Below are 26,293 nucleotides of genomic sequence, written 5' to 3' on the forward strand. Positions count from 1 at the left end.
AACTGTGTTTTGTTTACGTGTCTATGAATGTCTTCAAGTCCTGTCGTCAACACACTCACGGCAGCAATGCAACATAGAGCACCTTCCGTTCAACAGAATAGCAGATAGGGGGTTTGTCGACTTTTCTACATACGAAATAGTCGACAACATACTTAGTCCATATTTTGATTTGTAACTTTTGATATCCGCTTTGCGATGTTTCGGGCGAATCATTTTGAAATTGGGTAGTTGGAGACATCATATATTGAACTATTATTCTACGTTGACAAAACCACGTTTGTTATCCTACTTTCACAGTTCTCATAGTCTGGATCTTCGTCATTGTATTGATTGCCTCCATTGTTTTCATCGCCCTAGATCTGCACGGGAGGTAAGTTTTGGTCATTTTAACCGACACTGTACAACGAGTTAAAAGTGTGTGAAAATGTGATAAACAAACAAACATGACAATCCAAATTTCAATATGTTCGATATGTTCACTGACAGGTTCAGATAAAAACGTTTGCCTTGTATTTTCATCTCAGATCGGTTTCGAAACCGCGGAGTGTTCCGAGTGGAGGAAACAGAAAGCAAACTGACATCGTCAATTATGAAAATCATGGAATGGACATCGGTGATAAGAGCGGAAGAAGCGTCACCCTAGAACAAGACTACCAGACCTTGGACCGAACTGATATCAGTCAGTATGCAACGCCAAACAAATAGGACCAGACAGACAGTTTTGCATCTAGGAGTCAACGTTCAGACGACGAAGGTGATAATCATACAAACGTAGACACGGAAAATGGCAAGAAGGGTCTGGCTGAGGACAATAAAGTGTATGAAAATGATAATGAGCCTGAACAATATATGTTCTTACTTCGCCCCCTACAGGACGAAGGAGACGATGAGTATTCCATACCTGACAAAACTGCCCTGGCCTCAGCAACCACCGCCAAAGGGATATAGTCGTCGGAACTGCGCTCAAAGGTCGTATGGGACCCATACGACCATGGCAACAATGTATCCAAGACACAATGGTGATTGATGACAGTTAAAACATGTCTGTCATAATCTATCATCGTATAATTATAATGTTGCAGCTATGATGATGAGGTGCATCTTGATAACGTACACGAAATGTATTGTTTCTAAACAAGAAACTCGCACAGGCGCAGTTCCGACGACTATAGTCCTTTAAGCAAAGTAGTTCTTCAAAATGCTTGTGTGCGACAAATGAACCGTCTATATAGTAATAGGTGAGTCGTACTTTACAGCCAAGGCAAAGGCAAGAGTACCGGTCAAATTTAATCTTTACCTGCAGACACTATACTTTTAAAATTGTTCGTAAATGCGGATGTAAATCATATTTAAAACAATCTAGCATAGGAAGTTGGTTTTAAGGAACTTACACTGGGTGTATGTTCATATACATATGGTTGCTGATGAGATCATATATCACGTGTTTTCTCTTATTTGAACGAATGTGATTCAGCTAACATGAGTGAATCATTATTTTATCCCCTATCAGGACTGTGCAACTTAATAACAGACGCCTGTCAAAAACGTAGTATGAGGAACTACTCACCTCTACACTGTTTTGAAAAGACTGTGGTCAGAAAAACAGGTTAAACAGGTTTTAGTTTGCTAATAATAATAAAAGCTATGAGTAATTGCTGCTATCTAATATATACAGCGTATGCAATTTTGAATAGTTAGATCTCTTCAGCATAATATGTAACTCAGAATCCTCGCCTTACAGGCTTTGTAGACTTTAATAAGTCAAACATTTGACGAATGAGTAATTTGTTGTCCATTATTTTTTGATTTTTTGCCTGCATATAAGCGGTTTCAGAAATACCAATTTTCAGCAATCAAAATACGCTTTGAACTTTAAAGCTAAGTAACTGAAGCCAGAACATAGAAAAATTGTCAAGACTGACAGAATGAAGCTTTTTTATCGTACAAGTCTCAAAAATACTCAGGAAATTGGATATAGGTACAATTAATATCTTATGAACTGTGATCGGCTTACTCTACTTATCACAGACAGTTACCTAAAAATAGTAGATGCCTGACTGAGAGAGTCATGGTACGCAGGTCAGCACGCAGCTGAATTGCACGTCGAACATTGCCGAAGGGGCTTTGAAATTTAAATTTCCTCAAAATTATTCTGCAGTAACCAAATATTCGTTACAACCTTTATCACAGCCGCTGAATCTTTGTCAACTGAATTCTTTTTAATTTTTTTAGCGAAAGATATATATTTCCTCAGGCATAAATTAATAATAGACACTATGATTTGCAGCAATGCAACACATATAAAATGTTTATTGACCCCGGTTATTTCCTGGTAAAGCTTCTATTCTTGGCTCAATCTTTACCAGGTTTTTAGAGATTTCAAGGATGATTTATCAAATTAATGTAAAAAAAGATTTGGAAACACTCCTTTTTCAGATTCTGTGAATGAGAGCGATATTCAGCCGCTTCACATGTGAAAACCATGTGCTCTGTGACCTTCAGAAACAAAATATTGAATAATACAGCTGTCAAAGTAATAGAATTTTACCAATAATGCATTTCGGTAACCTATGTTTGCCTTTGTAGCTCCACGTGCACATGAAGGGAAAAGCCCATTAAAGGTAGCGAGAACAGCAGTACAAGGACTGTTTCCAAAAACTATTTTTACAGTACTTTTCTTAATCCTCCTGGTACATAGCGTCAGAAAACTGTTTTATTTATTTTAATTTTTACTTATCACGTACTTGGATATTATTGTTCACTACCCTGTGCAAGCCATACCATTGTCCTTCGACTGACTTTCACATTTTCACTCAGTAACTTTACCTTTTGTACTCGTCATTTACTGAGTTTATTTCCAATTGTCGTGACGGTTTATTCAACAAAAATCGGCTCGTGCTATATGTCGCGCAATGTACCAAAATCTCGTGTATACCCTCCCGCGCGGGGGATATTGCTAATATATGATATCAATTTGTGTGTCTTTGTTGTCCTACTTGGGCATTTTCACCGCTTTAAAGCGCCAAATGCAGAAAACGGACGTCTGAAAGATCGAACGTCAGAAATTCTGCGCACGAGACCGAGCATTTTATAAGTTGGGATTACGTGCACGCACACGGTATCCTACGATAAATACGCATTACATACATCACTATTGCATTTTATTCGCATGCAACACGAACATAAACACTATACAAAAAATACCTGCTGCAGACACAGAAAACGGGTCAAGAGTTCAAATCAAATGAAAAAATAACAATTTTTTCGTAAATGTACATAAGAACAATAGTCCTGATTTTTTGGCATACTAAAAATAGATTTGTTCTCATTCTGTACCGCATACGCATATACGGCCGTCGTGACATTCAGAGGTTGTACAGTTGAAGTTACAGGATCAATATTTGATGGCGTATGCTATTCAGAGAAACGAAACGAAACGAAACAAGGAGGTGAACCAGTACTCCTGGCTGGACTTACTTTTTCAGTTTTAACCTGGCTGGACTTACTTTATCAGTTTTAATCTTACTATTTTTAGTTTTTGTTCTAACTTTATTACTGATTTAATAGTATTTAGGTATTTGCTGAAACAAAATGCATAAAAGACAACAATTGCTTGTTTACATCAAAGTCAGGAACATGTCACGAGTTTGTCCCTGGAAGTTGCTTTTACATGATGTAACTAATTTTTCACAATGTGCTGATAGGGGTGCCATATACTTGTACACAGGTTTTGGCTCATAATCAAATCAATAGTGTTTTGATTTACTAGAAGTGAATTCAATAATAGAAATCATTTTGCCAAAAAGTGCAATGAACATGTATGGAACTCAGCCTACTAGTCAGCATTTATTTCTTCGTTTCGTTTCGTTTCGCCAAATAGTAATAGCCATGTGGGTATTGCTATTCAGAGAAACGAAACGAAACGAAACGAAACGAAACGAAACGAAACAAAACAAAACAAAACAAAACAAAACAAAACAGGGAGGTGAACCAGTACTCCTGGCTGGACATACTCTTATATTAAGTCATAGTATCTTCAATATACATACCAAGTTTCGTAAATTTTGATCAGGTCAATTCAGATATATATCCCTAATTAGGAAAGTTTATTAAATATGCAAATTAGAAATTATCTTTCATGTCACCCCTTAATACCTTTCATGGCTGATATATAGTGGGATCAATATTTGTAGCAAATCTCATCAAATTGTGTATTGTTTCTCATTGTATATCCGTTTTTTCTAAAATCATTATTTATGTAAATGAGCAAAAGTAAGTAAGCTACGCCACCAAAAACTAATAAGTTCTTGCATTAAAAAACTGAATCTATGTACCAGATTTGATTCTGATCTGATGAGCTGTTTGTGAGATATCAGACAGACAGATAGACAGACAGACATCGCTGCGATATAAGCTTACGTGTGTGAATACGTGAGCTAATAAGTAAATTGTAAATCATTAAAAATAGCGTCAATGACACTTTGCTCACATTTGGTTACATGTGGCAAGCCAGAATGAGTGTATACACGATATTTAATAGCTTCTATGTACCTTAGCTTTTGATATTCATAGTCAAGTGCATTTGAACAAATTTTGATGCATCTCATTGTATAATAATATAATTTTGATTTTATAATATAAACTGACATATAAACGAATAACTGTACATGTGAATTTGACAAAGCATACCTTCGTTTCGATACTAGTATTTGTATCGTGATACTTTGCCGGTAAATCATGAAAATAAATGATCGATGGCAGAGCTAGTTAGCTGAGTGTCTTGTATCCTACTTTGAAACCATTGCCAACGTATTCAATTTAAAAGATAATATCATTTGTCTGTGTAGCTAGCTGCAATTTTTAGCTCCATTTAAAAACTTTAGTCAGAGATATGTTATTCATACTTATATAGGGTGTTCACAACAATTATAAAGGTGTGACAAAGTGTTACGGCCAAAATTCTCTGTTCACTATTTGGAGTAAGAGATTACAGACTGTAATTGATATCAGCGTAGAGTGTGTTGACCCATAACACGTTTTCAAGACTGAGTTCATTGATACAATCAGTGTTTACCTTTCTATTACACAACGCGATGCATAGAAAGACACTACGTGGCCTAACAGCCTTTAGTGTGGGAAACGCCTCCTTGAAAGTTGCAAGCCAAGGAGATCTGAGCACATTTTTCCTCGCCAGAATTGCTTGTAAAGACGTTTTTGCGGAACAGATTTCAGCCTGTTCAGTGCTACAGTTGTCTATGAGCCCACAAATATCCGGTAAGCTTCTATCTTATTGTATATTGAGTTAACAGCTGAATGAGTTTTCCAAGGAACTCTTTTGGCCTTGTGCATACAAGGGCGTCGCCCCTGCAAGGCAAATCTATACGGACAATGACCAAGGACAAAGAACACTCGTACGGACATTGATTGAGTTATTCATGTTTGATCTAAGACTTATTAGTTTAGTTGCTTTAGTGATTGTACTTTCATGCAACTTTGATTTAGTTATAACTGTTGCAAAGCAGTTAAATTGTTCATGCTCTGTAAGTCATGGTCTTTATGCAAATGAGATCTTGTAAACAAAGGTAAGCGTTCAGTCACCAGTAGAGGGCGCTTAATGAGGCAGGTCCTATGACTTGACCCACTGATTTGACCTTTGACCCCTAGGTCATTACAGAGTATGAATTTTAGCTTAGTTCTTATTTTTTCTGTATTTTTCTGATTTATTTCAGTTAATCGTTCCAATACGTTTCATTACGTTATCTGGAAGACTTGCTTATATTCGAATAAATCCCGTGATGATTAGATCGGATATTTGCTTTGTCTTATTTATGGAGGAACGCATTACGGAATATCACTCATAGATGACAATTGCACAGTAGTCGCAGACAAATTATTTTGAGTCTTAAAGGATTTGTTTGCGCGCTACATTTCTCATTAACGGATATTTCATCGGACTTGTGATATTCACCTAAGTCAAGTCATGGCAAGTGAACTGCAACAACCAAGGCGTAGTAGCCGTATCAGGACACAAACAGAAGAAGGTATGGCATTCGCATTAGGTACTAAGGAAGCACAGTTACAGAAACTGGCACGGAAGATGACAAGAAGAAAAGAGAAGATCTCAAAAATGTTAAAGGAAGAACAAGGGAGGTCCGCAATCGAGAAGCAGTACACAAAATTGATGGCAAACTTTCAAGAGTTTGTCATTGCCAAAGACCAATTTAAGTCATTGGTAGGAGGCATAGACGATTATCAAGAGTTTAGTAGGTGGATGGATGGAGTATACTCATCCCTGCAAGGTTTCCTTCATAGTGTCGACAACTGGCACACTAGAAGCGAGACCAAGTCACACGCCTCAGTCCAAGATGACAACCACAGTGTACTTGGGAAGAGCGCTTCCCAAGTCGGTAGCATAGTCAGTCGCGTGTCTTCACGCTCAAGTATTATCACTGCTATACGAATGGAAGACCAAAAGAAAGCAGAGCTTATGGCAAAGGCAGCGATACTGAAGGAGAAACAAGCATTAAGAAGAGCACAGCAAGATCTACGAACCAAAAGGCAAGCCATAGAAGAGGCGGAGAAAGATCTACAATCAAAGGAAGAACAGCTGACCATAGACACAGAGATAGCTATGTCTGAAGCACGAAAAAGAGTCCTTTCGAGGTACGAATTGGATGGAACTGGAAATCGACCACTGCCGCATGGTATTAAGACTGAACCGCCAGATGACTACCCCGTGTTCGAAGAAAGAATAGCAACTGGTGGGCATTCCAGCGACAGAGGCAAAAATCGTACAACTGATACTCCCAAAGAAAGGTTCTACTTGGGGGAAAGTGTACTAAGCTTCGGCCGAAGACGAAAGAAAGCTACTCACGACAGAATAATGGCTAAAGAAAAGAGTGAAAGAGATCACCGTCCAGAAGAAAGTGAGAGTGAAAGCGGGTCCGACATTTCAGAAGACGCAGTCAGCGTAGCTACTTCCAGAAATTCCAACAGAAGTAGCGGCAGTAGCATGAGTAAGACAACACGTGACGCTGCACAGTGGGCGATGATTAGAGCAATAAAGAAAATGTCCACGGTGATAAAGAAGTTTGATGGCAACATCATGGAGTACAGATCATTCATAGACGAGTTTGAAACCAAACTCGTACCAACTGCCGAGGATGACAAAGACAAACTCACTCTGCTGAGACAGTTCACCGAAGGTACAGCCCATGAAATAGTTCAAGGGTATGCAGGCATAGACGCAAGTGAAGCATATAAAGGTGCAATGGAGGAGCTGGAAGAGCGTTATGGTGATCCAAACAAGATAGCCAACGCCTACCTGAGAAAGATTTTAGACTGGCCTCAAATCAAGCCAGACAACGTTACGTCGTTAGACAAGTTCGCCATCTTCCTTAATCGGTGCAAGACAGCGACCCGATGTGTTGATGGACTAGAAGTACTGGAGCATTCAGAAAATATGAAGCGGATCGTCAAGAAGCTTCCTTACTTTATGCAAGATTCTTGGAGTAAGCGCACGACAAAGATACGACAAGCCAAAAAGAAAGTAAGATTTGAAGACCTTGTCGACCTGGTGAAGTCTGAGGCTACTAGATTGTCATGCCCGGACTACAGCAGACAGGCCATGGCTAGTCTCGACAACCCGGTGAAAAAGAAGAGAACCACAGAGAAAGTGGAACTATCTTTCGCCACCAGTGTCACCAGTACCAGTAAGAAGACGAACCAAGGGAGCAAGAAGAGCAGCACTTCAAACTCCAAACCACACAAAGCTCAACAGAAGCCATGCCTGCACTGCCAAGATAGCAATCACTCTTTCGACAGTTGCGAACGATTGATTGCAGCCAGTCAAGAAGATACGGTTGACTTCCTGAGAAACCAAGGTGTATGTTTTGGCTGTCTAAAGCCTGGTCATCGAAGTAGGCAATGCAAGCAGAAAGCTAAATGCTCCAAATGCCAAGGAAAACACCCAACGGTGCTACATCAGGATCGTCGACCAACAGCTGATAAGGACGATGATGATTCCAAGACGCCAATACAGACAGAGAGCACCACCGTGACAGTAAACTGCCTCACCACAGAGGTAGAAGAAATACAGCCCTGTATGGGGACCGGTGCTCAAGACGATGATGACAGCAACAGGAACAAGAACCGCAAAATCCTGCTGACTGTTATCCCAGTCAAGGCGAAGCTGAAGGGCTCAAAAAGAATGGTACAGACCTATGCCTTTCTAGACTCAGGCAGTGCTGCATCATTCTGTACAGAAACGTTACAAAGACAGCTTGGAGCCCCGGGTAGAAAGACAAGGTTGACGGTAGACACCACAATAGGCAGAGGCACCCTCACCTGTGAGACGGTCACAGGAATAGAAGTGTACGACCTAGACTGCTCAGAGCCACCAGTAGAGCTGGAAACAGTGTACACTAAACCAACGATAGGCGTCTCTGAAGACTTCATTCCCCGCCAAGAAGACATCATGAGATGGCCACATCTGAAGAACATAAAACTTCCAAGAATAGATGCCGAAATAGGACTGATGTTAGGCACCGGAGAAATAGAAGCGTTCACCCCTCTGGAGACGATACGCGGTCCGCGTAAAACGCCTCACGCATGCAGAACGCAAATAGGGTGGATCCCCTGGCACGTATCCAGATATTGCGAAACAGGACAACAGATCCATCCTCCAAGCTTCAGAACAGAAATTATTGCTGTAGAAGACATGGAGGAAATGAACAAACTAGACAGGTTGGTGCGGCATTCCATTGACCTTGACTTTCCTGAGCGCATGATAGACGACAAAAGGGAGCACTCCCAAGAAGACAAGAAGTTCATACAGAAAGTGAACGAAACCATTGAGCTAGTAGACGGACACTACAAAATGGGACTTCCATTCAAAACCGAGAGAGTTCGACTACCCGACAACCAGCAGTATGCCTTACAACGCTTTAAAGGCCTTGAACGAAAGCTCAGAAACAACCCAAAGTTTCATGCCGATTACCAGAAGTTCATGGCAGACATACTTAAGAAGGGATATGCAGTACAAGTCCCAAATGACGAATTAGACCGAGACGACGGAAGAGTATGGTATATACCTCACCATGGAGTATATCATCCAAAGAAACCAGAGAAGATCCGTGTTGTCTTTGACTGTTCAGCGAAGTTCCAAGGGGTGTCGTTGAACAACCTACTATTACAAGGGCCGGATCTGACGAATAATCTACTAGGAGTGTTACTACGATTTCGACAGGAACCAATCGCCTTAATGGCAGATATAGAGGCTATGTTTCACCAAGTAAAAGTTAAAGAGAAGGACAGCGACTGTCTACGCTTTTATTGGTGGCCAGATGGAAACATAGAAAGCCCTCCAAGAGTCTATAAGATGATGGTTCACCTGTTCGGTGCAGTATCATCCCCGAGCTGCGCGAACACAGCACTACATAAGATGGCCGACGACAACAGCCACTTATTCGACAATGAAGTTGTGGATACAATAAAGAGAGACTTCTATGTAGATGACTGCCTCAAGTCGGTAGAAGACGCTAAGAAGGCAATCAAGTTGACACAAGATCTGACTGCTGCTTGCAAAAGGGGCGGTTTCCGTCTAACGAAGTGGGTGAGCAACAGCCGTGAAGTATTAGAAGCCATACCGAAAGAGGAAAGAGCTAAAGAAATCAAAGATTTGAAGCTGGAATACGACTGCCTCCCAGTAGAACGTGCCCTAGGTACTTCATGGTCGGTCGAGTCAGACACAATAGGATTCCAGATCAACATTGAAAACCGGCCTGCAACAAGAAGAGGCATTCTATCAATTATCAGCTCAGTATACGATCCCATTGGACTTGCAGCCCCATTCATCCTACCTGCAAGAATACTACTTCAAGACTTGTGTCGTAGAGGTATTGGTTGGGATGCAAAGATCAAAGACAACGACCGGAAGAAATGGCAAAGGTGGCTATCAGATCTTCCAAAACTAGAAAATGTATCAGCTCAGAGGTGCTACAAACCAGCAGACTTTGGCGAAGTCAAGGTATGTGAGATACATCATTTTTCTGATGCCAGTGAATATGGATATGGTGTCGCATCGTACATTAGATTCATAAACGAAGACGGAAGAATTCACTGCGCCTTCCTTATGGGGAAAGCAAGGGTTGCACCATTGAAGAAAATAACAATCCCACGCCTGGAGCTAACAGCAGCTACAGTTGCCGTGAGAATGAACAGAATGTTAGAGAAGGAGCTCGACATTAAGAATGACAAAGTATACTTCTGGACAGACAGTACATCAGTGATCAAGTACTGTGCCAATGAAACCTCCCGGTTCCACACCTTCGTAGCCAACCGAATCAATATCATACGTGAAGGATCAGATCGTAAACAGTGGAAGTACGTCGATACCAAGTCCAACCCAGCTGACGACGCATCAAGGGGACTGACTGTAGACAAGTTCCTGCAGAACAAAAGATGGCTGCGAGGACCAGATTTCCTGTGGAAACCAGAAAGTGAATGGCCAACACAAGAAGGCATTTCCGGAGCGCTAAGCAATAAAGACCCAGAAGTTAAGCGGGAAGTATCCGTGTACAGCACCGTATTAGTAGAGCAAGCGTTTGCAGTAGAGAAGATCCTGCTACGCTATTCCAATCTGACAAAGCTAAAGAAGATAGTTGGATGGTTCCTGCTAGCGAAGAAAAACTTCCTAGATCGTTGTCGCAAAAGAAAACAAAACGATAAAAGCAACAATGAAGATACTACTGAGAAGAGTTGTGAAAAACCAATCCCACCTCTTACACTAGAGAAACTGCAAGGGGCTGAAGACGCAATCATGCAATACGTGCAACGAAAGCATTTCCCAAACGAAATAGCACTCCTACAGAGAAAGGAACAAGTCAGGAGATACAGCCCGTTGTATAAGCTAGATCCAATCTTGGATGAGGGAATAATACGAGTTGGCGGACGCCTGGAACGTGCCTCAGTATCACCAGACAGCAAGCACCCGATAGTGCTGCCTAAAGACTCACCAGTGTCAACAATCATCCTCCAAGAAATCCACAAAGAAGTCGGACACCTTGGAAGGAATTCAATGCTGGCAAAGTTAGAGAAAAATATTGGATTCTACGTGCACCTACAGCAATTCGCAACCTCATAGCCAAATGTGTGATCTGTAGGAAATATAGAGCAGAAGTTTGTGAGCAGAAGATGTCGGACCTACCCAAGGACCGCATTACCCCCGAAGAACCACCTTTCACACGCACAGGTGTTGATTACTTCGGACCAATAGATGTCAAACGTGGCCGTGTCACTGTGAAGAGGTATGGAGTGATTTTCACATGCATGGCGATTCGTGCGGTACACCTAGAGGTAGCCTGCTCATTAGACACAGATTCGTGCATCAACGCCATTAGAAGATTTATAGCACGAAGAGGACAAGTTAGGTCCATCAGATCAGACAACGGGACTAACTTCGTCGCAGCCAACAAAGAGCTGAAGGAGAGTATCGGGAAATGGAACCAAGAGAAGATAGCCGAAGCGCTCCATCAACAAGACATCAAATGGGAATTCAACCCCCCAGCAGGTTCCCATTTCGGAGGAGTATGGGAGCGTCACATCAGAACCGTAAGGAAAATTATCTTTTCCTTGCTCAAAGAACAACCACTTCGTATGACAGACGAAGCACTCCAAACACTGTTCTGTGAAGTGGAAGCCATAATAAACAGCCGACCAATCACCAGGCAATCAGAAGATCAAACGATCTAGAGGCATTAACACCCAACCATTTGTTGATGCTGAAACCAAAACAGGCCCTGCCATCCGGCTTGTTTCAGAAGAATGACAACTACGTACGCCGTCGATGGAGACAAGTGCAGTACCTGGCGGATGTATTCTGGAAGAGATGGGTAAAGGAATATCTCCCATTGCTACAAGAGAGACAGAAGTGGCTCGAGATCAGAAGAAACCTCAACGTTGGAGACGTGGTGTTGGTTGTTGACAACACAGCGCCGAGGAACTCCTGGTCTATGGGCAGAATCACCGAAGTGATGCAAGACAAGAAGGGACTCGTCAGGTTTGCAGAAGTCAAAACCAGAACGACTACTCTACGGCGCCCAGTGGATAAACTGTGTATGATCCTGGAGGCCGATATCATCGACGATTCATCCGAAGGACACAACAACAGCTAAGAACTTTAACCTTATATTAGCGATATATGAACAGTATATTATTCGCATTTATTTAGTTAGATTTGAATTTTGACCATTTTAGCCTACTGAATTTATAATTGTTCCGAATACCATCTACACAATTAGGGGACCGGAATGTTACGGCCAAAATTCTCTGTTCACTATTTGGAGTAAGAGATTACAGACTGTAATTGATATCAGCGTAGAGTGTGTTGACCCATAACACGTTTTCAAGACTGAGTTCATTGATACAATCAGTGTTTACCTTTCTATTACACAACGCGATGCATAGAAAGACACTACGTGGCCTAACAGCCTTTAGTGTGGGAAACGCCTCCTTGAAAGTTGCAAGCCAAGGAGATCTGAGCACATTTTTCCTCGCCAGAATTGCTTGTAAAGACGTTTTTGCGGAACAGATTTCAGCCTGTTCAGTGCTACAGTTGTCTATGAGCCCACAAATATCCGGTAAGCTTCTATCTTATTGTATATTGAGTTAACAGCTGAATGAGTTTTCCAAGGAACTCTTTTGGCCTTGTGCATACAAGGGCGTCGCCCCTGCAAGGCAAATCTATACGGACAATGACCAAGGACAAAGAACACTCGTACGGACATTGATTGAGTTAATTCATGTTTGATCTAAGACTTATTAGTTTAGTTGCTTTAGTGATTGTACTTTCATGCAACTTTGATTTAGTTATAACTGTTGCAAAGCAGTTAAATTGTTCATGCTCTGTAAGTCATGGTCGTTTATGCAAATGAGATCTTGTAAACAAAGGTAAGCGTTCAGTCACCGGTAGAGGGCGCTTAATGAGGCAGGTCCTATGACTTGACCCACTGATTTGACCTTTGACCCCTAGGTCATTACAGAGTATGAATTTTAGCTTAGTTCTTATTTTTTCTGTATTTTTCTGATTTATTTCAGTTAATCGTTCCAATACGTTTCATTACGTTATCTGGAAGACTTGCTTATATTCGAATAAATCCCGTAATGATTAGATCAGATATTTGCTTTGTCTTATTTATGGAGGAACGCATTACGAATATCACTCATAGATGACAATTGCACAGTAGTGGCAGACAAATTATTTTGAGTCTTAAAGGATTTGTTTGCGCGCTACACAAAGATATATAACAGACACCGTAGTTTCAGAAACCAAAACCATCGGAAGAGTCTGAGGCAAAACGGATGTGATGAGTACGTTTACTCTAATTATTGAAGGTAACTCGCTCTAAGATTTATGCATTTTGAAATTAATGGTCGGGTTTTTGTATTTCACAGGAATACTCAAACGTTGAATTGTGTCACTTTTAAGTGATGTGCAGTTGCAAGTGTATAAAATTCACATTATTGATTAAATCCTTTCGTGGAAAGACGGAAGGTCAGGTGATATCTAGTCCAGTGATATGGAACCGAGAAGCACAGTTTCTGCTATCATTGTTTGTCCTAACATCTCATGTCTTTATCGGAAAGGGGGAAACAGAAAGCATGGAAATATCGTGGATGGTAGTGGAAGAATCAACTCGCTGGAACGAGATTACAATGGTCATGGTCTCAACTTGAGTTAGTCTATATGCACAGCCAAATAAAGAAGACCTGATGTTCGCAGTTTTGCAGATGGAAGTTGATGTTTAGAACTGATGGGTCTGCTTCCGTACCCGGACGGAACAGCAAAAACCTTTTCTCCCGTTTGTGTTAAAATCGTCAACTTTAAGAAAATAATAAAACGTCTGAACGGTACATGTATCTACTGCGCCCTAAGGGAAAACGGGGAAAATGCATACGTTACTGCTCTACTGGCCGCGACAATCATCTTTCATGCAAATGATAATGTAGTTGATGAGCTACTACTACGTGATATGTGATAATCAACCGTTTTCTCATTATCGAAACGTATTTCACTATATTATCGAAACGTAATTAACAGCTGAAACAGTTCCTAAGTACTGTTTTCAACTGCAATTCGGAGTTTGCAATACAGTGGTGTGCGTTGACGTATTGACATTAAACGGACTAGACATATTGTCTCAATCGAGGAGTTGCCAAACTGTCGTGTGCAATTATCAGCTTAGCAGTACTAAGAGTCGATCATAAAGGAATCAAACTGCAAAAGTTGAAACATTGTCTGGCAGGAGGTCAAACGTAGTCAAAACTACACCATCACACATGTCAACGCACTGTCCAAGTCATATCACTTGCTTTCAGGTGTACTTGTTTTGACTACGTCTGACTTACTGCGAGATAATGTTTCAACTTTGGCAGAGTTGATTTCTCTGTGATCGACTGGAAGAACTGCTCAGCTTATAATTGCACCTGACAGTGTTGGCAACATCTCAATTTAGACGATATGTCTGGTTTGTGTAATGCCAATGCGTCAAAGCAAACCACAGTAATGACTATGCATGTATACTGCAGTATATCTCTGCATTACTATGTCCTTAGGGACGGACCATTAGATCTTGGGAGGGGGTGGTCAAAAACAGAAAAAAAAATTTTTCAGAGCAGAAAGTTAGGAAAAAAAAATCTTCAAACTAGTTTGCAAAATAAATTAAAAACTAGAAAGCATTTGCAAGCAAAAACGAAGTTCCAGAGACCAGAGCAGCGGAAGAAACAAGAGAATGTGTGACAAAGATAGGTGCAGAATGAAAGAGTGCTTTTAATATTCAAGCACGTACCTATAGGGCTGCTAGCAGTAAACACAATGATATACAACTGAGGGAACGAGCACTATTAACGGCAGGGGGGGGGGTGGAAGAGAAAATATGTGGTGCATTTTTTTTTTACAGGCCCCCCCCTAACACCAGCAAAAATTTTAGTGGCCCCCCCATCACCGGCAACAAAATTTTTGTGGCCCCCCCCAAAAAAGAAAGATTACATAGGTTCAAAGTTGTACACATATATATAATCCTTATAACTTGTAATATATGCTTTAGTGAAAACAACATTCTTGCATTCTTGAAATAATAAATAAATAAATATATAAATAACAAACAAACAAAATAACATATGCTCAAGTTTTAATACTTGTAACACCTACAGCTACTTTTCAGTATTGTGTTGTGCTATGATGAAATTACCAAATACCTTATAAACAATCAACAAGTTCATTCAGTGCTGTTATAGTTGTTATAGTTGAAGCACTGATTTAGACATGAATTATTTTTAATGATGACAGTGTTCACTGCACATCTCCAAGTTAGTCTAACAAGCTCAATATTGTGCATTTCATCATACTCTGAGTAAAATAAGAACTTCAAGTGAAACACACAGAACACAAAATACTAAAAAGTAGCCAAATTATGTACAGCTACTGACCCTCAATACCTTTCCAAATGATGCATACTCCAAGGCAGGACATCAAAATAGAACACACTTTGAACAAAAAGAGCAACAATTGTCACTCAAGCAAATATAAACATGAATGGTCTGGAAGGGGTACACAGCGTAAAAGCTGAGACCAAGTACAAAGGTCTTTTGTTTACTATGACAGAATAACAGTTTTAGTGTGGCTCATACTAGAAATATTGGCTGAAAATGGTCTGCTGTCTCAAAAATAACCTAAACTGTGTTTTCTGGATCAAATTTCATTACAAACTGATAGGAAATACAACTACATTATGACTATGATACCGTTTAAAACACTTTCTTGGTTCATATAGGTTATTTAAGGTCACAGACAATTTTCTGAAAATTAGACTTCTCAGGAAGTCTGTACATCAAGATTTATTCATCTGATTCACTTTCAGAATCTGATGTGCTTGTAACATTTTGAGGTTTACTGCGTTCTTTTAAAATTTGTATCAAATTTTCAGCTTCTCCACTATCTTTAAAAGCATTAATGCTTTTTAGGTAAGTCAATGCTCCTAAATGTTTGCGTGGCAGCAGTCTCTTTTTGGCAAGTTCTCTCACACATATCTGTAGTGAAGCTTGCTGTCCATACTTAGTTCCAACAATTTTGTCCGCTATATCACTGTCAAAGGTGGTTAAAATCATGTTCCTTGCTTGTCGTATGATCCGCTTCTCTTTTCTTCTCTTGCTCTTCCGCTTATTCTCCTTTCTCCGTCTTCTCTTCCTGTATCTTTCTTTTGATTCTACTTCTGTCCTTTGAAATCTTCTCAGTAATAGACTGGATGTGTGAGATACATCATCTACCCTTTTTTCAGCCACTTCCGCACTTGCTTGCAACTGCTTCAGGACTGCTGTGATGAACGCATCTTCGCTTGAGGCCCATGATTTGAGACCATGCATGTCATCGTATAAAGTAGCTCTTCTGTTAGTTAATTTCATAATTAAACCATTTATCTGTTTACACAAAGCCTTGCACTGTTCTAAAACTCTTTCAGCTTTCTTTACGTCTGTTATGACCACATCAGTTGGCATTTGGACAAATCTCATCATGTGATCATTGTCAAATGTTGACAAGACCTTCTTCACCCCATCAATTTCCTCATTCACTTCCCACCTGAATTTTCTCTGCATTTGCAAATATGCCGGGAACTGGTTCTGTTTAGATACATATGCACTTTTGTAGATATCTTCAGTGATTTCGTTGAAATACTGAAGCCTTTTAGTGTGACAGTTTGTTATGAGATACTTTTCCCATGGTTTCTGTTCTGTTTGACTTCCTTTCACAAGCTTAAGTACGAATTTTCCACCAACAACAGAAAGACCTTAAATAAAAAAAGAAAAGGCTATTGTTACATTTGGTTGTTGACCCAGGAATGGCTAAGAAGTAGTACTGAAATTGTGTACCCTGTCATTTGTCTGATTCTGAAAACTACTACAGTTATGGTTAAAGGCACATTTAGCTGTATGTTTCAAAATTATTTTTAATGTTATGATTTCAAATCAAAAGTATCTCAAGCCAGAGTTCTTTCCAATGTGTGGTAACAAAATTTTTCAAATTTGGTGAAGAACATAAAAAAGATTTTTTTCAATAAAATGATATTTTGGCTTGCATGCCAAATATGGCACCCACTAGCAAGAACTGGTGTGTGCTTGAATTGGATCAACCTTGTCTGTTGCCAAAGACTGCAAAGTAACATTTAAGAGCTATGACTTAGTGACAGGGAATGTAAAACATAGCTTTGAAAATTGGACGATATATTTTGGCAAGCAAAGTGAAGAAAATGTACAGCTAAATTGGGCTTTAATATCATGCAGTTGTTTCTTTAAAATAACACATTTTATGGGGATGATTGCCTGAAGGTAAGATAGAAACCTAGGTCAACGCCATGCCATGATAAATTACTTTGAAATGTCAAATACATGGCTATCAACATCTATCTGAAGCTATGGATTGCAGTACTGACATTTACATAATTTTCAGGGTGCACCCCATGCCATTTTTAAAATGAAAATGCTGCTATCCTAATCATCATCATCATCACCACCATTTGGATCACCACCATCGTCAGCTGCTGGCTTGGCGGCAATAGACAAGACAGCGCCCTCACCGCCGCTTGCAGCTACTTCATCATCACTAATCCATCGCATCGATCTTTCGTAGTCACCATCAGAGAAACTTTTTAAAAGATGAAAAATAAAACTTACTCACATGATTGCTGCTTTGATCTTCTGGGTGGCACAGGAGCAGTACTCTGCGACGAAAACGAATCTCTCAATCTTGCATGAGCCTTTTTGAATTTCAGGCAGTGACCCGGTTTGGCTAATAAATTGGTGTCTGCACAAAGTTTTGATATTTCTGTGTCGTCGAGTTTAGAAATGAACTCTAGGTCATCATACCCTGCACTTTTAAATCTTGCCGTATAGTCCTCGAGTTTCTCTCGGATCATCCATTCATCGAACTCTATAAAAGACCTGTCCATCTTGAAATCCGCAAACTTGAAAAACGCAGTATTCGTGTGAGACCGCGGCTCATTGACTAGTCGCCCAGCATGTCCTGCCAAATCTCGTCTCAGTAAAACTTTGTTCTCGAAGTCATCATATCTCGCGAGATAATACGCGAGATGAGATGTGTTCGAGAATATTACATCAAACATGGTGGCGATTATTGATACAGAGAACTGACGTCGGAACTGAGCACGTTCCCAATCGATGAAACAGGAACATTTCTGGAATTGTGCGCTTTTAGACGTGTGGCATTCCTTTGGTAAGTCATGTAAAAAATCAGAGAATTTTCAGGATTGCACAATCATCCTTCACGTACTGTTTATAGCACCGCACTGCACAGTGCACTGTTCAGTACAGTGTGCGTGATTCTTGACAATGTGGACGTACACATATGATACGGTCATATACATGGTGATTTCAAAAGTATGGCATTACAAGGACCATTGTCCATCTCTCTTGGTGCACGGGCATATGATTGCTGCAGTTTCCGTAGCCCACAACCTTCCTCGGTGGTGTGTATGTGGATGCAAAGTTCCGTCCACACAGAGTCACAATCCACGGAACTGAAGAAGGGCATGAAACCATGAACGGGGGTATTAGAAGGACCATCATGCATAGAGGGGGGACTATTATTGAGATGTCCGAGATATGACGTTCTGCCACAGCCCCTACAGTGTACATGTGTACATGAACCAAAACGTCCCAAAGTAGTTGACAGACCCTATGGGGAGGATAGCTATTTTACAATATTCTGTACAGGTCACTGATTTACCACTATCGGTCATACATTGTCACTTATGTATTCCAAATTCCATCTATAATTTCCTAATCATATGGCATCATATGGCATTTTGCAGTAACTAATACACATCTCTGTTCATGTTGCAGTTAAAAATGGATCAAACATCCACATCTTGTGAGGGCATGTTTCAGCGAGGAAGACAGCGTATGCAACCAGACTGTCTGCGAGGTAAAAATGAGTTCAGAAGTGAACTGATACAAAAAGCCTATTTCTCTGAACGAGTGCTAACTTCATTGCAACCCTGCAGTCAAAGAGACAATTTACAAATGCTACATGGACTTCTCAAAGATGCAAGTAACAGCACTGCTATTGACAGCAGTGTTCTCCCCAGGTTTTTTTTAGAAGAGGGCGAAGACGTGGTGCGAAGCACCACAACCCCTCCTGCCGTTGGAGCTTTTGAAAAACAGAGATTAAAATGGTGTTATTTGGTGGCACTTGGGGAGTATTTTTTTCAGATTTTTTTCGTATAAAAAACTCAAAGGAAAGGAGATCTGAGACAGTGTTTCATAACTTTTATTACAGTTCACTGATTTCAATTATGAAGATTACATTTTTTGAAAACGAAAACATAGCGAGAGACATACATTTATTCATCGATGTCAAAATTATCACGGTGACCATAAAACTCAGGCTTGGGGAGAATTTTTTCAGATTTTTTTTCGTATAAAAAACTCAAAGGAAAAGAGATCTGAAACAGTGTTCCAGAACTTTTATTACAGTTCACGGATTTCAATGAAGATTACATTTTTTGAAAACGAAAACATAGCGTGTCTAGAGACATACATTTATCATCGATGTCAAAATTATCACCATAACACTCACGTGTTCTCATCCCGATACACGTCCGACCGAGCCTAAAATTAGGTTGTTTTGCTTTGGGAAGGAATACACAAACGAAATTCTAACCTCCTATAAAAACTTCAGTGTACTCTGCTGTCCTTGGTTACCCTCCAGCTCCTTGCCATGTTTACTCAGCTAAGTCGGTTACCTAATGCACGGTCCCTATGGAGGGAACGCGTGGCTAACGTAACGTTACGGACTGAGCCATGCAAATATGGCTGCCTTCGATGAGTTGCACATGGGCTTATGATCTCGGATGACATCACAAACTCGCGAGATTTGCAAGGTCGATGAGAATTACGTTTGCAGTCTGCAGGATCGACGCTCACGCTCGCATTTTGCTTGTAAATCACTGTCAACTTTTTTCCCGTACATTTTATTGTTTTATTTTTCAAAAAATAAATCTTTTCATTTCTGGCAAGGGGGCGCTCGGAATTTACAAGAGGGCACCACGCCCCTGTTACCTTATTCAGGGAGAACACTGGACAGATTAAATGGCCTAGTGGCTGTATACAACCATTTAACATCAAACTGTGTCTATGAAGATGGTAGTGAGAAATCAAAACCATTCATAACATTTGATGAAGGTCTTGAAGTCTTTTTGGGATATAAGACAACATATGTGAGCCAGACATTGACTCATGATGACAAGCATAGCTTCTTGAATGCCTTACTACATCCAAAATGGGGATTAACTGTTCATGTCATCACTATGGAAGCTACTCATTGTAGATACATAGTATTGAGGCCAGATGATGTTGACTTAGAAATATTCCTAGATGAGTTCTGCAAAAGTAATGAAGACACAGATGAGCGATTAGCCTGTGAGAAAGAGACAATAAAAAACATCCTAGCAACTGTTGATACAGAATGGGACAGAAAAGTGGCTCGTGTACTTCTAGGCACCAATCGATCAAGGCTTCAGTTGGATAGCATGGGAATAGATTCTGATGATATTGCGAAAAGTACATTGCAGGTAAAGACAACCTATCCTACTAAGATATCAGATGCATGAAGACTACACTAATGCATTTCTATGTGAAGTGTATTTTCTACAGGGTGCAAATGTTGCAGTTCTGATTATCTTTATTGTTAGCTCATAGTTGGGATAGTGTATGTATGCATGTATGTATGCAGAATTTCTCTCTCATTAAAAGTGACAAAATCGCTCATTTTTTTACATTATTTCTGTAACTTTGGTTTCTTTTGGAATGTTTTACCTTTTCTTTAAAATGAGCTCAATCTCTGTTTGGCAAAGTTTCACTCAGAACCTTTTATTAATGGACACTATGCATAATTACTTCCATCTCTTAATTTTTGGTATGTACCAAAATTTGTATTTTACAATGATTCAAGTGCTGTGGGCATATTTCAGTTGGCGGAACGACATAAATAATATTTTACAAGAAATTAAAATTACCAAAGGTCAAAAATGAGCGACATTGTCCCTTGAAGGTAATGGGTGCAAGTCTTTGGGCTAGTAGTAAATGAAGATCACTAGCCAGTTACAACTAGCCCACCAGTTCAGTGTCAGTATTGAATTTATAGGGCGTTAGAGTTATCCTAAAGCAATATCATGTTGGAATACTAATGTATTTGTTGAAATACTAATGTATTTTTGAGGCAATTTTTCTCATTTTTGGTTTTAAAGATTGATTACACAATACACTGATTCAGTTACTTTGAAATTAGTTTCAGGGTTTCTTAGAGTATTTTCAAAATGTGTGAAAACTATGTGAAAATATCAAAAGTGTAGTTTTTGAGTAATTTTTATCCAGCTTAAAACTTGTAACGTTTTGTGAAATATGAAATCATCAGCTGAGCCAACTTAACTCACATGGAGCAAAATTTTGCGTATAATAGGAATACCTTACAGTACATCTTTTTAAGGATATCCAGATTTTATATTTAGAAATTTCTAAATTACAGATTAAGTATTTACTTTTTAATTATTCTAATGTGAGCACCGTATCATTGACGGTATTTTTGTGTATCATGCTGCATGAACACTGCACATACATATACCGCTGGTACAATAGTAGGGCTTCAGAGGTGTAGACAGTTGCCACCAGCTGGCAAAAATGATTGACATAGATGGAAATGTCCAACTGTTCATAAACATGTCTTTTGTTTTTTTATAGGTGTGTGAAGTAGCAAATGAATGGCAAAATGCAAAACAAGCTGCTCAAGATCTTGTTATGCTGCGTTTGAAAGAAAGGAAACGTAAACTTAAAGAAACCATACAACAAGAGGAAAATGTTGTGAAAAAGAAAACTGGAAGATGGGCACAAAGTGTAATTGATGACTTGGAGGAGAATATAGTTAGCAATAAAGTCAGACTTGAAGAGACAGAAAGCCTGATACAGTCAGACACCAAAGCAAACAAAAGAAAACTTAATCAGATGTCAAAACGGCAGGCACAACACCTCATGGAAGAAAACCGTATCAAAAAAAGACGCCTTACCAATCAGGGTGCCCCCAGACTTTTAGACAGTGAAGATGAAGAGTTCATAGGCAAAAGTATTGAAGACAAAGCAACATATCATGGAAGACGCCATTCAATGGTGATGTATACAAACAGGCGAGTCAAAAGGAGAGATCTGCTCAATATTGCAAACTACAGGCTGCTACAGAAAAACAAAAGACTAATAAAATCATCTACCACAGTGTACAATCTATCTAAACCTAAAAGGTGTACATCAATGCAAGCTAAAAGACACATTGGACGAGGACTGTTCTGCTGCAAGAAACCACCAAAAGCTGAGGATCTTGACAACGAAAATACACATTATCAGCGTGCCCATGTGAAAAATGTGAAAAATGCATTCTTCTCAGAAGCTTCCAAGACCACATCTCATTTATGCATGATGCAGAGCACAGATGATAAAGCCTACCTGCGTCCAGGTACTTCAGAAGGTTTTGAAAAGACTCGTTCACAAAAAATCCTGTCATCAACTGACATTGAACATGCCAGAAAGCTTCCAAAATATGACTGGCCAGAAAAACTTGTCTATCAGACACCTGGAACTCACCGTCTTTTCACCAAAGCCCCTGCAATGAGTGACACTGGGAATGAGATACTGATCACAAACCATGATGATCACTTTGTTTTTGTTCGTCCAAAGGCCATAGTGGGGTCTTCTGGTAGTGTTTGGGCCAGTGAATTTGTACATATCAGACAAGAACACCCAGATGTGGTTGAAGTTGATCCTGACAAGTACGGGTCTCCAAGGTATTCAGTCACATTTCGTCAGACGCTTGCAACATTGCATGATGCCTTGTTCCAGTATGTTGATATGTCTGTTCAGTCTGACATGACAAGGATTACCCAGTCTAAAGATTGCACACACAAGCAGTATGAAAAAGAAAGACTTGATCACTTATCAAAGCAAGTAGAAAAGGCTGTAAGTTCCTTTCACAAACAAAAAGCACAAGAATCTGAGATCAACATTTTTGCATCAAGAATTGTCCCAAAGATAAACCAGATGACTGCAGAACTTACAAAAGTAAAGAACAACATTGAACATTTCAAATCCATCCAAGAAGTTCTTGATGGTAATGATGAACTCACAGTCAAGTGTAATGATATCTTGGAAACTTTAAATGACCTTGAGCTGCCTCCAGTGAGATGCCACTGGGCCGACCTAACTGATGCTGGACCAGGTGTTGGTATATCTAATACTGAAGTTCGGTTCCGAGACGCTGAGATTGCTCGCATGTACAACTCTGATTACCGCACACGAGTGCATAGATCAAGAGGGGACAGTGGACAGAATGAGGCCGAACGCACAAACTCTGCTATCGGAGATGCTGTTGTTGATGGCAGTACAATAGAGTGGGAAAAAATAAAGAGGTTTGATGGGATGACAAGAGAGGAGATTGAGAAGATGTCTGTGAAAGAGTACGAGGAATATGAAGCTAGACGGATGACTCAGAATGCATGGATTGTTGCTAAGGAAGTAGTCAGTAGAATTGATGGAGCCCCTGTTTTGGGTCAGTACATTACTGGATGTCTTGCTGATAAACCTGAGGATGCTTTTTTCTTTAACAGGCAATATTTACTTCAGTATATGGCTGCAACATCCAGTTCAAAAAGCACAACACCGGGATCTGGTTACATTGAGAAAATACTGGAATTCATCTCTACACACTACTCATTTGGAGAACTATACATGGATTACCTGAAGCTGGGTTGCAAGGAAAAAGCAGGAGAACCATGCGAGTTCTGTTGCAAACACAGTTGGATTGGACCTCAGATGAGCAGAATTCCTCAGCCAGTCCCTGACAATGAGAAACCAGGCCATTACATGGCAGTTGAAAAAACACCATTGGTTGATGACAAAGGTCAGCCAAGGCAGCCAGACGATTGGCAACCAAGGGCTAACATTATAAAGAAATTCAAGGCTGGTGAAATGAGTGCAGATACTCCAGATAAAGTACAAGACTTTGCTAACACATTTTGTGTAGAACCAAAACATGTTGAATCATACCTTTCTCATCTGCAGAATTTGAGACATTTACAAACAATTCGTACGCAAGATCGGGTGAGTAAAAGAAGAGATAGAGCATGTAAAGACTACAGTGACTATGACTGGCTTGATTTGGTCTTGAATGGAAAGTTGGGTACTCTCATCCTATCAGAACTTGATAAGTATCTAGAATACAATAAACTGAGTAAGAAGGGCACTAAAAGTGACAAGATAAAGGCTATCAGCTGTGACGTATTGAGGAAGACGGAGGGAAAGACAGCCATGGAAAAGATCCGGGAAGCTGAGAATAGTGACAGTGAAAGTGAAACATCGGACAGTGAAGATGATGTTGTGTTGGAAGAAGTTGGCAACAAGAGTGACAATGACATTTGTACAGACACTGATGCCAATGAGAGTGGTGGTGATGATGATGGAAAACTAATTGTAACAACAAGATCTGGGAGAGTAGCAGGATCCTGGAGATTGTTATATGTATGAAAAGGGAAAATGGACTGATTTTAACAGCTTTAATTACAAAATCACAACTTTGGCATTTTGTTTGTAAATTGAAATCAAAATTACAGTTCAAGGTTAAAAAAGACGTAAAGGCCCATGAGCTGCAACTTTTGACATTATTTTCATGACATTTATTTTCAAATGAACATTTGCCCAGTCAGATTAACTCATTAAAAGGTGTGCATACAGATATTATTGACCCCCCCTAAATATGACTGTATACACAAGTATTCTACCGATAAATAATGAAGTGGTGCCGGACCCAAATATGGCCACCTCCATGTGAATATTCAAAATGCAATGAAAATGGTGCATTTACCTCCCTCTTTGAATCTTTATAAGTAAAACACGATCATAATATTGTCCACTAAAACACATGGAATTGGATAAACTCCACTGAGACAATACGTTTTTTCATTTTCATTGCAATGCCACATATTTTAGGGAGTTGAACAATAACTGTCAATTTATACCGAGACTAAATACCAGGGAAATTAAGAAATTTAGCTACTGCACCTTTAACCAGCCCTATATAAGAACGTTCAGTTATTATGCGGTGTGTTGTGTGTTTAGTTTGAATACCCTGAAAACAAAAGGCATTTGGAGGACATTTTTGACAGATTCCTCCACAACCCTAAAGATAAGTGTTTTATGAGCAAAATTCCATGTAACTTTCCCCCTTCAGTTTAATACAGTTTTAAATTAACCCTTTACTCAAAAGTCATCCGAACAAATGGTCACACAGGGGTCATGTACATATTACCCATGGTATATAGAATGAATGCATTGTCTTTTTAATTTCCAAAGTATGATACAGCAAAGAGTAAGAATTTTAGGACAATTTTGTCACTGAGAAGACTGAACTGAACTGCATAATTATTTTTGAGTCTGTTTGCTGGTATGCATGTTTAGCATTTCATATACCGGTATGTCTATGCTTTACTTCAACTGAGTCTCTGTATGATGTTTTCAGATGTTGGGGAAAAATGTATAACATGACCATTATGATTTCAATGCACTTTCCACATCCCAGTGTCTGCCTTTCTATGACTACCCAAGATATTCAATGTTACTCCACTGTAATGACAGTCTGCCATTGGAATAGTCCTTCATGGGCTAACTATAAAAGACCCATTAATGCCATTTTCTTCTCCTTTTTTTTTCAGAATTTTTTTCCTGTGTGTCCACTACGTATTCTAGTTCTTCCTATAGTATGATGAAATCACCAGTTTCAACCTAGCCTCTGTATCATTACCAACCATTATTATTGTTGACAAATGAAGTCAATTTTCAATAATAATATTGCTCATTTTACACATAACTGCATTGTGAGGTTTAAGACTTGGTATTTCATCATGCTACAAGAAGTTTAACAAGGAACTCCAGCTTCAACAAGGAACAAAAATGCTGAAAATTATTCTCTGTCTGTCATGGTGTAAAAAATTTTGGTGGCCCACCCCTTACCTTCCCTAGAATTTTCATGGCCCACCCCAAGAACACTCATTTTTTTTCGTGGCCCCCCCATTTTCTCTTCCCGCCCCCCCCCCCCCCTGCCGTTAATTGTGCTCGGTCCCTAAAAGCAAGGCAGTCCACAGATTACAAATGCCTACATGTACGGTAAAAACGAAACAGATACATACAG

The 26,293-nt window shown here is 39.8% G+C and overlaps 3 protein-coding genes across 3 annotated transcripts; all 3 read left to right on the forward strand.

Moving 5' to 3' along the window:
- The first annotated feature begins 4,951 nt into the window (after positions 1-4,951).
- LOC139144499 (uncharacterized) lies at positions 4,952-11,143 on the forward strand. Its single transcript, XM_070715197.1, has 2 exons — positions 4,952-5,274; positions 5,730-11,143. The coding sequence occupies exon 2, from the start codon at positions 5,981-5,983 to the stop codon at positions 11,141-11,143; it is 5,163 nt and encodes a 1,720-aa protein (XP_070571298.1). The 5' UTR covers positions 4,952-5,274; positions 5,730-5,980.
- Positions 11,144-11,193: 50 nt separating this feature from the next.
- LOC139144500 (uncharacterized) lies at positions 11,194-11,751 on the forward strand. The gene has a single exon (XM_070715198.1). The coding sequence runs from the start codon at positions 11,194-11,196 to the stop codon at positions 11,749-11,751; it is 558 nt and encodes a 185-aa protein (XP_070571299.1).
- A 6,398-nt stretch (positions 11,752-18,149) lies between these two features.
- LOC139144126 (uncharacterized) lies at positions 18,150-26,028 on the forward strand. The gene is made up of 3 exons (XM_070714790.1): positions 18,150-18,283; positions 18,913-20,642; positions 21,808-26,028. Exons 2-3 carry the CDS (start codon positions 19,923-19,925, stop codon positions 24,631-24,633), a joined length of 3,546 nt encoding a protein of 1,181 aa, XP_070570891.1. The 5' UTR covers positions 18,150-18,283; positions 18,913-19,922; the 3' UTR covers positions 24,634-26,028.
- Positions 26,029-26,293: the final 265 nt, after the last annotated feature.

Source organism: Ptychodera flava, chromosome 11, assembly GCF_041260155.1.
Source record: "Ptychodera flava strain L36383 chromosome 11, AS_Pfla_20210202, whole genome shotgun sequence".
Lineage (NCBI taxonomy): Eukaryota > Metazoa > Hemichordata > Enteropneusta > Ptychoderidae > Ptychodera > Ptychodera flava.